Source organism: Lynx canadensis, chromosome B3 (assembly GCF_007474595.2).
Source record: "Lynx canadensis isolate LIC74 chromosome B3, mLynCan4.pri.v2, whole genome shotgun sequence".
In the NCBI taxonomy this organism is placed as follows: domain Eukaryota; kingdom Metazoa; phylum Chordata; class Mammalia; order Carnivora; family Felidae; genus Lynx; species Lynx canadensis.
The window spans coordinates 145,798,735-145,809,017 of record NC_044308.2 but is presented as its reverse complement, the minus strand read 5'-3'; the positions used below and the strand labels follow the sequence as shown (position 1 = coordinate 145,809,017).

Genomic DNA, 10,283 nt, shown 5'->3' with positions numbered 1-10,283 from the left:
TCGGACTTGGGCCTCTGTAGATGGGGGTTCGCCTGCTCAGGGAGCCACCCATCAGGAGTGCGCCACCAGACCTTCTAGGGACCCCCGCATGACCCCCAAGCAGAGGCCAGGTTTAGGAGGGGACAATCGGGGGACTTACAGGATGAGAGAGCCCAGGCTAATGGGGACACGGCTTATGAGGTGGGCGGGGCTTTGCCAGAGCTGGGAGCGTGGTGGACTGGGTGAAGCCAGGACCCGCCTGAGGCGGGGCTTGCCAGGGGGGCGGGGCTAACCAGTTTGGGTCTTTACAGGAGGCGGACCTCGTGATGTGAGTGGGAGGAGCGAAGGCCAACAGGGCGTGGCTTACTGTTGGGACGCGCTTGACCGGGGAGGGGCTTGCGTGAGTTGGACGGCCCCTGGTGGGTGGGCGGGGGCAATGGCCCACCCGGGCGGGGCTTGCAGGGGGGCGGGGCTAGTCGTTCAGGGGGCCTTACAGGAGAGGGACCCAGCGAGGCGAGTGGGAGGAGCCAGGGCCCACGGGGCAAGGCTCACTCTGGGGAGTGATTAACGGGGCGGGCTGCGTGAGTGGGCGGAGCCAGGGCCTCCCCGGAGCGGGGCTTACCCTGGGCTTGGGGGCGCCGAGGCGCCGTTGGCTGACAGCGGCGAGAGCACGCGAAAGAGCAGCTGCCAGAGCGCCGGGGCCTGCGGGGATCGAAGAGCGACAGTCAGCTGGGCCGGCCCGCCACCCTGCGTCCTCCCGGCTCCTGCCGACCCGGCCCCCTGCCCCGCGGGCCTCACCGGCCCTCCGGACGGTCCGAACTTGGCGCGGCGGAAGATCTCGGGGCTGGGCCCAGCGGGCAGCGTCCCGACTCATCGCGGCGATGTCCTCGGGCAAGGCCCCGGACCGCGGCTCCCCGGTCCACCCTGCGCCGCCGCCGCCCCATGCAGCTTGCGCTGACTTTCCTCGGATTGCGCGCCGCGGCCCGCTGGGTCCCAGCGTTCCAATCACCGCGGCCGGTGCCGTCCTCTGCTAAGGCCCACGCCAATCACCGAACGGGTCGAGACACGCCTCAGCGTCGGCCCAATGAGCGGTGCCCCCGGCCTTTGAGTGCAGTCTCTTCTGTCCAGTGCGCAGGCATTTCCGGTGCTCTCGGGGCCAATTGGCGACGACAGCTCCGGGGTACGCTTTTTGTGGCCCAGTCGCTGCGACACCCGACAGCCGCCTCGTCCAGACCCCACCAATCAGCGCCTCACCCATCTTAGCGCCAAATGGCAGCCTAGCAACCCGCGGAGGGCTTTGGGCCGCGCTCCGGGCGCCCCCTGCGGCCGGCAGCGCAACGCAGCCAGGCGCCGCCGACCCTCGCGGGCGTCCCTGTGCCTCCGCGAGCCCGGCCGGCCCGCTCACCAGGGGTTCCCGCGGGATGCGGGCGGCCCCCTTCCCACCCCAAACCTACACCCGGACCCCGGCCCGGTCCTCCCGGCCTCGCTGTTCTGCACCCAGGAAGTCTCCTTCCGCCGCCGCATAGGAGCGGCCGAGGACGCGGTGCCAGGGAGGGCAGCGAAGCGCTCGCCCGCGGTCCCAGAGCCCGGCAGTGCGCACGGACGCCCCGGCTCGTGAAAGGCGCCGGGCGCGCAGCGCTGTCGCGTGTCCACGGTGCGCGTAGGAAACGCCCCACACAGCAGGTGGCGCGCGCGGGCACGCGGGGCGGCTGTAGAACCCTGCACATCGGTTAGAGCTGACGGACGGCACGGGCGAATTTTGTACGTGTGGCACGTGAATTACACCTCAGCGAAGAGGTCGGGAGGACAGAGCCACCAGCCCTCCGACCCTCGCCCTGCCCACGCCACCCTCCTACGCTTCCTCCACCGCGCTCCCCCCCCCCCCCCGCCGGGGGCCCCGCCCGCAGGAAGTGCGTCGGCGGCGGGTCCCGGCGCCCCAGGTCCCCACCTTTGCCCTCCTCCGTCTCTCCCGCGCGGCCCGCTCCTAGGCCTGTGTTCCACCCCCATCCCCACCCCACACACCGTCGCGGGGCCGGTCACCTGCCCCGCGGGCAGGGGACGCTACTGCCAGGCCCCCAGCTTCGCCGTGCCGGGTCCCGCAGACAGGCCACTCTGCTGAGCCAGGCGTAGCGCCCTGCGGCCATCAAAATAAAGACCACACCCCTGAGCCACCCGCCCAGCCCAGCGGGTCTTCTCTCTGAGTGTGCCACCTGAAGTCCTCTCCTGCGTCCTGGCCTGGTCAGGCCCCCTCTGGCGGCAGGCCTCATCCCTTCAACTGTCCCACCTGGCCGTGGGCTACACGGGGGCAGCGCTGCCCCCCCCCCAGCACTTGGCCCAGATTTCCCGGGGTACCCCCACTCCTCACTGTGGCGCAAGACGCTGCTGAATCTCAGATTCAGCCCCAGCCCCCACCCTTCCGCGGTGCTGAGAAACCCCGCCTCACCTTAGCAGCGTCTGTTCTCTCCCACCCCCTCCCCACCAGGTGCACTATGGCTCCCACCCTTTGGAGCTCTGTGAGCCACCCAACAAACCCCCCCCCCACCCACACACACACCCTACACGCAGCCCTTGAGGCCCCCAACAGCCCGTCCAGCTCAGCCCTGCAAGGCCCGGGTAGGGCCAAGGCCTGGGAGCGGTGGCCCTCTGCCAGGACTGGAGACTGAATGGCCAGTGGGGGTAATGAGTGTGGTCCTGCCAGAACTGATATGGGCATTTCCAGAAAGCCCCCAACTGTCCGCTGCCCAGCTAGTCCTCAAATTCCCCACTTGGCCGCTGGCTCCTTGCTACTCTGGAGGGAGGGTGTACAAAAAGAGGGGCGGTGCTGTCCAGGCAGATGCCCCTGCAGGAACGTGGCTGGTCTGGTGCACCAAGGCAGGTGGGGAATGGAGACAAGGGTGGGCAGGAAGTGGAGAGAGCAGGCGAGGACTCCCCACCCCAAGGCCCCGAAAGCTTCTCCAAAAACGGAACCAGCTTGAGCACAGCTGATTCACCCTGTGGCCGCCATCAACCGACTACCAGGCCTCATGTTCCCACTGACCTGTTGACCCACCCTTAGCGCCGTCCCTGAACCGAGGGGGCATTAGGGGGCCTGGGAGCTGGGGAGCTGAGCCACCACAGGGCCTTCCAGGGTGGCCAGCCGCCTGCCTTGCAGAGGAAGCTTCAGCCTTGTGGCAGCCCCGGGGAACAGCACAGCAGGAAGAGCAGGGCTCCTGGCAGGGCCAGGAGTCAGAACCCCCAGTGGCGGCTCCCTTGAACCATCCCCCTGTCACCCTGTCAGTGCACTCAGCGGGCATGTATACACACACACACACACACACACACGCGCGCGCGCACACACACACACACGCACACACACACAGAGGCAGGGCTTCTGAGTGCTCAGCTTTATTGAGGGCAAGGGAGACTACAGGGGAGCCCCGGGTGCCTGGGGATAAGGCCTGGAATCGGCCTGGAAGGGCAGTGGCCCGGTGGACAACCAGGGACAGCGTTTCCACGACCTGCGCAGAGAGGTCAGAGGACAGAAGCGAGTGCAGGTCCAGTGAGCAGTCAGGCCTCGCCCGGGAGCGCAGGGACCATCCTGAAGGCCTGAGGGTCTGCGCTGGGGGATGGCGGTGTACCTGGGTTTATTTGAAAGTGTGACTCTCAGCGCCACCCCGCCCAAAGCCTGCAGAGAAAAGAGTGGGCAGGTTACCAGGCTGAGGGGGGGGGAGCTGCTGGGGAGGCTGGCGGGGGGAGGAAGGCAGCTCGGGGGCCCTGCGTCGGAAGCGTACCTTTGGGCCCGAACATGGCGGCGTAGCAGGGGTGGTTGCAGTAGGGCTTGCCTTCATGCTGCAGAGACAAGGGCCATGAGGGGCTGTCACCCCTCACCCTGCACCCGCCACTGCCCTCCGGGCCCCACCTACCTCAGCGTGGCCCCCTGATGTCAGCGTCTTTCCGCATTTCTCACACTTCAGGCAAGGCCGGTGCCAGTCCTTCCCCAGAGAGGTCACCCGCTCAGCTGCAAAGGTACACACACCCCTCCCCTACTGTAAGACGTTGCTCTGGGGCCACAGGGCGCGCCCGTCTGCTACCATAACAGCCTAAAGTAACAGCCTTCTCCAGCTCCTTCTGCGCATGGTCTCACCCACGCCCGCCTGGTGGCCCAGCCAGGGTCTCAGCTGGCCTCCGTGCCCGTGGGTGCGGAGGGGCACCCCCAGTCCCCTAGGCGTGTCCAGCCAAACAAACGGCAGGGGGCGCTGCGTGGAGCTGCAGGAAGAGGCCTCGAGGGCCAGGGTGGGGGGCCTGGGTGACCCGCGGGGGTGGTCGGAGATGGGGCCTGCAGGCGCCCTTCTCCGGGGCGAAGGCGGGGGAGACCCTTCCCACTTCCTCCCGCCTCTCTCCTGGGTGGGCCCCGGGGCGCGGGGCAGGGAGGCGGCACCCGGGGTGTGAGCGCGCCCGGGATCGCGCCCCGGGCGCCGGTTTCCGCGTCTGTTTCTACTTAGCTATGGGAGGGGCGGCCAGAGCGCAGCGTTTCTTCCTTGGCCGCGCGGTCCCCGCCCAGGGCGCGCCGAGGGGGAACGGGACAGTTGGGGAGATCCAGCGACGGGGAGTCCCAGAGTCAGGGAGACCCAGAGAAGGGGGAACCCAGAATCGGGGAGACCCAGCGGGACGGAAGGAGAGAGAGCGGGCCAGAGACGTCGAATCAGCAGAGACCTCGGGCCACCCCACACAGGGGTCCCGATCCGCATACCCAAGCCGTCGCCGGCAGGGCCGAAGTGTCGGCTCCCGGCACGCTGCCCCAGGGTCCCCAGCGCGCCCAGCCCTCCGGAGAAGCCCTGTTCGTAGTCCCTGGGTGCACCGCGGTCCCGGCCGGGAGTGGGCCGGGGAGGGGGGCGGGGGGAGGGAGGGGTGCGCTCACCAAAGTACACTTCCTTGTCGCACTTGGGGCACTTGGGCATGGCGGCAAGGGGTCAGGCGTGAACGACCGGTCAGGAGCAGACAGGAGAGCCGGACTGGGTGGGTCCCGCGGGGTGTGCGCCTTTCAGGGACCCCAAGACCCCGCCCCTTTGGGACCCGCCCCTCGAGCCCCGCCCCCTGAGTCCAGGGTTTGGACCCGCGGACTTGGATTCCAGGCCAACCAGCCAAGAAAGGTCATCTGGTCCACCCCCGCCTTCAGGCAGCATCGGGCCTAACCGACGACGGGGTAGGGGGGCGGTTCAAGGAGCGCACGGGATCCCTGGGGATGCGCTGAAGGGGCGGGGCTCCTCCGGGGGCTACTGCCCCGCCCCTTGCCCAGGGTCCGGGATCTAGGGAAGGGGCTCCCCAGGGCCAGGAAGCCCCGGCCCCCCAGCGCCCCAGCCCCTGTCCCCAGTCCTCCGACACCAGTCCTCCGAGCCCCAGATAGCTGGGATCCGGGGAGTCACCGATAAAATGCAAATAGATGCAAACCAGCGTGTGCGAACTTCCTTCTCCCCACACACTTTGACCGGACCCTCTCCCAGAGGGCTGGGGACCAGCGACGTCTCAGCCTTGTAGCCCCACCCCCCGTGAATCTCCCCTCCGGCCTTCATCACACGCGGAGCTAGGACGCCCACCCCTCCCCAGCCCCCCACCCCCAAGGGACATCCCGGCCTCTGCGAGCCCTCCACCCCCGCCGCTGCCTGGGAAGTCCATTGGACAGCAGCCCGGGAAATTTGGAAGAGGGGACTTCGAGACGGGACGTCCCCTCCCTCCCCTCCGCGGTAACAGTGACCAGTGTGAGCGCGGGGGTGGGCGCGGCCACGCACAGGGCATCTCTGCGGGAAGGGCTCCTTATCTCTGCGGGAAGAGCACGAGAGCGCACGACGGGAGTGGCTCAAGTCCGACGCCCAGGGCAAGTGCGGGCCGGTGCCAGGTGGAGACCGTCCTACTCCACCCACCCTGGGAGTGGGAAGTGTCCAGGGGGCTGGCGGGGTCTCCCAGCCGCCTTTCAGCCCAGACCTAGGCTTCAGCCTGGCTGGGGTCCCGGCCTCCATGTCCCCTTAGGAAGTCCCTGCCCGCTAGGCCATTCCCTCCTGGCCACTGGCACCCTGGCCACAGTCCTCTCTGCTGGGAGGGGGGGGGGCAAGGGGGGGCTGTCCCCTCTGCCTGCTCGACGGATCCTCCCCCGGCCACACCCAGTTTCTTGGCTCCTCAGCTAAGCTCCAGCCCCCTGTCGAGGCCCCAGCCCCTTGGCCCCCCACCGCCGCAGCCCCCTCCCCCGCTTGGCCCCAACGTCGCAGACCTCAGGACCCCCAGCGCCCCAGCCCCTCCCCCCACCCCGGCCCCCCACGCCCCACCCTTCCTCCCTTTCTCCGGGTTGCCCACGTCCCTCCCTTAGGCTCCCACCCTCCTCCTCATCTGCTGACACACCCATCTCTCAACACCAAACCACCCTGGGCCTATCCAGGCCCCATCTTCTTGGAAGGTGCTGGAGACCATCCTCTGACAGGACCCAGGGGCTCCTGGCCTCCCCACGGGCACTCAGCGACTCCAACCTCACCCTCCCTGGAGCCCACCTCCCCACCATAGCCTCCGGCCTGGCACTGGGAGGGGGGAGGGAAACCATGGGTGCCCCCACCCGCACCCCCACAGGGCCCGCCCTCTGCCCCCCAAAAGAGGCCTGGCTTGGGGTAAGGGTGGCAGCGGCCAGGGATGCAGGGCCACAGAGGCCACCTCCAGAGTGAGCCCTCGGTGAGGGGGGCACACCAGCTCCCACACCCTCACATCCTGCCCCTCATGCTTCCCTGCGTCACCCCCTCCTCCCTGAGACGCCCTTTCTGAGACCACAGTTCTGCCCCTGGCTGGGACTCTGCCGGCCCTGGGGTCTGCAAGGCTCGCACCACATCGCTAAACGCTCAGCGGCTGGCTGTCCACTGCCCCCAGGAGTGGGGGTGCACACCACGCGCCACCGGAGCCCTGGACTCCCACCCATCGGCGCTGGCCTGCTCCAGCCTTGAAGCCTCCGCACTCACTGTCACGTCCGGGCCCGTGGCCCTCCCTGCCCAGCGCTGGGGCGCTTGGGCACGGTTTCCAGAGGTAAGGCCACCAGCCCGACCTCCTCCACCCCCCCATCCCATCCTTTGGTGTCTCCCTGGCCTGTGCCCGATGCTGCTGCAGACAGATAGGGTCACTAGGGTGGATCCTGACTTCCCTCATCTCCTGGCTCCGGGATCTGGAAAGAGGCCGGGACGGGGAAGAGCAAGGGTGGGGGGGACGGGCGCACAGAAACACACACAGCAGGGGACAGACATGTAGACAGGCCAGAGAGGCCCAGAGAGGCAGGGGCTGCGGGAAGGGCCCGAGGCCCACCGGTTGGGGGGAGGGGGGGCTGTCACAGTGGGTCATGGGGCTCTGGTCACACACATGTTGCTCGTAGCACCAGCAGCTTCCTGAGAAGACTGCCCTGCATGGATGTGCGGCATGTGCTGGGTGAAGGCCTGGGGCTCCAGGGCAGGGCTGCCTCCACCCCTACCAGGGCGATGTGCTAGAGGGGTGCAGTGAGCCCCAGAGGGAGCCCGGAAGCACCCACCTCTGTCCTGGTGCCCACGGGCATCACTGTGTGAGTGCATTTGTCCGGGTACCCCAGCTGCCTCCCCAGGTTTCTGTCCGGCCCACAGCACCACCTTAAGGCTCCAGGCAGGTGGGGCCAGGAGCCAGCTCTGCCCACCTGTCCACCCACCCTGCCCCTGGGATGCCCCCCACCCACACGCTGTGACTCCAGCCCCTCCCACCATGGGGGAGCATGAGAGAGTACCATCCCTGGGGTGGTGAGGTTCCGGCTAGCTTTCTCTGCTGTTATTTCCTGTTGCCATGGTCACAGGGCTGCGGGGGTGGGGGCGGGGGGGGGGGAATGCCAAAAGTAGCCAAGGGCCATGTGCCTCGCCCTCTAACTGGTACACAGCAGTTTTTCCAGACATCAGACACACACACACACACACACACACACACACGCTCGCTGGAACCCTCTCGAATCTTCAGCCACAGGCTGGCAATGCTCCTCCAATTCCCTTGGGCTCCCTACCCATCTTGCCCACCTGAGGGGATGGGAGCCCCGCACCAGCTGCAGCCCCCACCTCCTGGAGGAGATCGTGCCTCCCCCCGGAGTCTGAGGCTCGGCTGGGTACCGGTCAGGGCCCTGACGGCTTCGCCGGAGACCTGGGCCCCACCAGGTGCAAGACGTCCTACTTCCATCAGCTCACCTGGCTCAGGGGGCACCTGTGGGCGAGGGGCACCGACCTGGCCCAGGGGCCAGTTCCAGACCCAAATCTGCCTTGCTCGGCCGCCTACCCCTTGCCCCACTGTTTTGGGGGTGCTGTTTGCATTTGTTGCCCAAACAAAGGGAGGACACAGTAAGCCCCCAAATACACCCCACGGTGTAGTCTCCCCCCACTTTGCCCCCGAGTGCTACCAGCAGGCACAGGGGCTGTGTCTGGAGCGTGAGGGACAAAGCGGCCAGGACAGGAACACAGAGCAACCCAGCCACTTGCCCCAGGCTGCCTCTGTGCCCACAACATCCTGCCTGGCACAGGGACAGCATGAGGGCACCCCGGGGCCCAAAGACCTGTGGGAGGCGGCTGTGGGGTTCCGGGTGCATCAGCTGAGGCCATGTTCACCCTTCTGTCCGCACACCCCCATGCCCTTGGCTGTTCATGCGCCACCCAAGCTTGGCTGGGGACCCAGATGGGAACCAGGAGGGACGTTGCCCTGCAGGACGATTCCCAAGAGGGCCCCGAGGTACCTCCACAGCAGTGCTGGGCTCCAGGCACCTGACAGCCAGTGGCCACTGAGGAATCCCTGCCTGGGGCCAGCCACCCTCACCCGCTGGGAAAGCTCTGCCCCTCAAGCTGGACAGCACCCCTGCACTCTCTCCCGCTGTTTTCTGTGGCACTTGCTCCGGCCCCCCCCCCCCACCATCCCTGAAGCCCCCACCCCGTGCCCTGGCCTCCAGGCCCCTTCCTCAATACGGACAAGGATGTCCCCTCCTAGGGCTGAAGGGCCAAATGCCCCAGGGCAACTGCTGGCTCCCTCTCCAGGGTCTCCCCCCGCCCCCAGGCTCAGCTGAGTCACGGACACTCAGACGTTCCCAGGGCCTATTTTCAGCAGCTTGTCCCCCGGGACCCCCCACTCTGCTCTGAGGTTCTGCCCCAGAGTGGGCCTGCTGGGCCTTCGAGGGACCTCCCTTGCCCCGAGGCAAGAGAAGGGATCAGACACTGCACTTTCCCAGGACTTGGCTCCCGTCCACCCAGGACCCCCCAGACCAGGTGAGAGGGCAGCTCCTGTCCTCCTCTCCTGGAAGCAGAGGTGGCATGCAGACAGGATGGGGGGCACACGTGGCCTTGAGCCCCCTCAGTCAGCCCTACCTGGAGTCGACAGTCTGGACGGATGGGGTGACCCTCCCTTCCCCCGAAGGCTGAGCCTTGTTCCAAGAATCTATGTCCGGGAGCCAAAGACCATGCAGAAGCGCCTCAAATTCCAGCCTCTCAGGTCCGGCAGCCGGCCGAGCCCCTCCTCCCCACTGCCAGAGGGCAGCCAAGCCCTGGGAAAATGTGCTGTCCACACCTGGCTGCCCTGGTCCCCCGCCAGGCTTCACCTGGCCCAGCCCCCAGCAGCCCAGGGCCAGGGTCATCGCCCTTGCTGATTTCTTGACACTCAGCCCCTGGAGCCACAGCTGGTGGTCAGTGAGCTGCTGCTTGGACCCAGGGATGGGAGGGAGTCAGTCCCCCCTCCGCCAGTCTAAGAAATTCAGGGAGGCTGGCCTGGGCTGGGTGGGGCTCTCAGGGAGCCTCTAGCAGGGGAAGGGCTGCCTAGGGCTGATGCTGGGGTCACTGACCCAGGGGGGAAGCTGGGCAGGGCCTGGAGGGAGAGGTGCTGGGCATCCAGGACATGGGCACCTAGGGTCTGGACCTCAGCGAAGTGGGGACAGAGGGAGGTGCGGGCAGAGCAGCCCCCCGCCCCCGGCCCCACCCCGGGATGCCTGCCCGGTGACAGCAGCCAGGGCCGCACTGGCCCACGTCGGGGGTGGAAGGCATGCGACCTCGCAGGGGCCTAGCCTTCCCAAGCCGGGGAAGACTGGACTGGTAGGAGGTGGGGTGCAGCTGGGGAGGAGGATGGTGAAGGAGGCCCCGGCGCCATGCGCAGCCCTGGGCTCTGGACGGGGAAGGGGGCTGTTAGATGGCATCTCAGGGCCGCCTCCCAGGCCGGCACCGAACGGAGGGAGGGGCGGCGGTGGAGGTCAGGCAAGGGGAAGTGGAGAAGGCGACACACCCCGGCACACAGGCCCATTGCCGCCTCTCCCGCATCTTGCG

The 10,283-nt window shown here is 67.8% G+C and overlaps 1 protein-coding gene across 1 annotated transcript; it reads right to left on the bottom strand.

The window, feature by feature from the left end:
• Window positions 1-3,347: 3,347 nt before the first annotated feature.
• CRIP1 (cysteine rich protein 1) lies at window positions 3,348-4,987 on the bottom strand. Its single transcript, XM_030320163.1, has 4 exons — window positions 4,877-4,987; window positions 3,882-3,976; window positions 3,750-3,807; window positions 3,348-3,643 (listed from the first exon to the last, which is right to left on the bottom strand). The coding sequence occupies exons 1-4, from the start codon at window positions 4,914-4,916 to the stop codon at window positions 3,603-3,605; spliced, it is 234 nt and encodes a 77-aa protein (XP_030176023.1). The 5' UTR covers window positions 4,917-4,987; the 3' UTR covers window positions 3,348-3,602.
• Between the last annotated feature and the right edge of the window lie 5,296 nt (window positions 4,988-10,283).

What these genes read in the sequence shown, in the direction of transcription:
- CRIP1 (XM_030320163.1), bottom strand. Translation starts at nt 4,916, where the DNA reads ATGCCCAAGTGCCCCAAGTGCGACAAGGAAGTGTACTTTG. An exon ending in CGACAAGGAAGTGTACTTTG is followed by an intron (nt 3,977 to 4,876) that starts GTGAGCGCACCC and finishes GTACCTTTGCAG; the next exon opens with CTGAGCGGGTGACCTCTCTG. An exon ending in CATCAGGGGGCCACGCTGAG is followed by an intron (nt 3,808 to 3,881) that starts GTAGGTGGGGCC and finishes TTGTCTCTGCAG; the next exon opens with CATGAAGGCAAGCCCTACTG.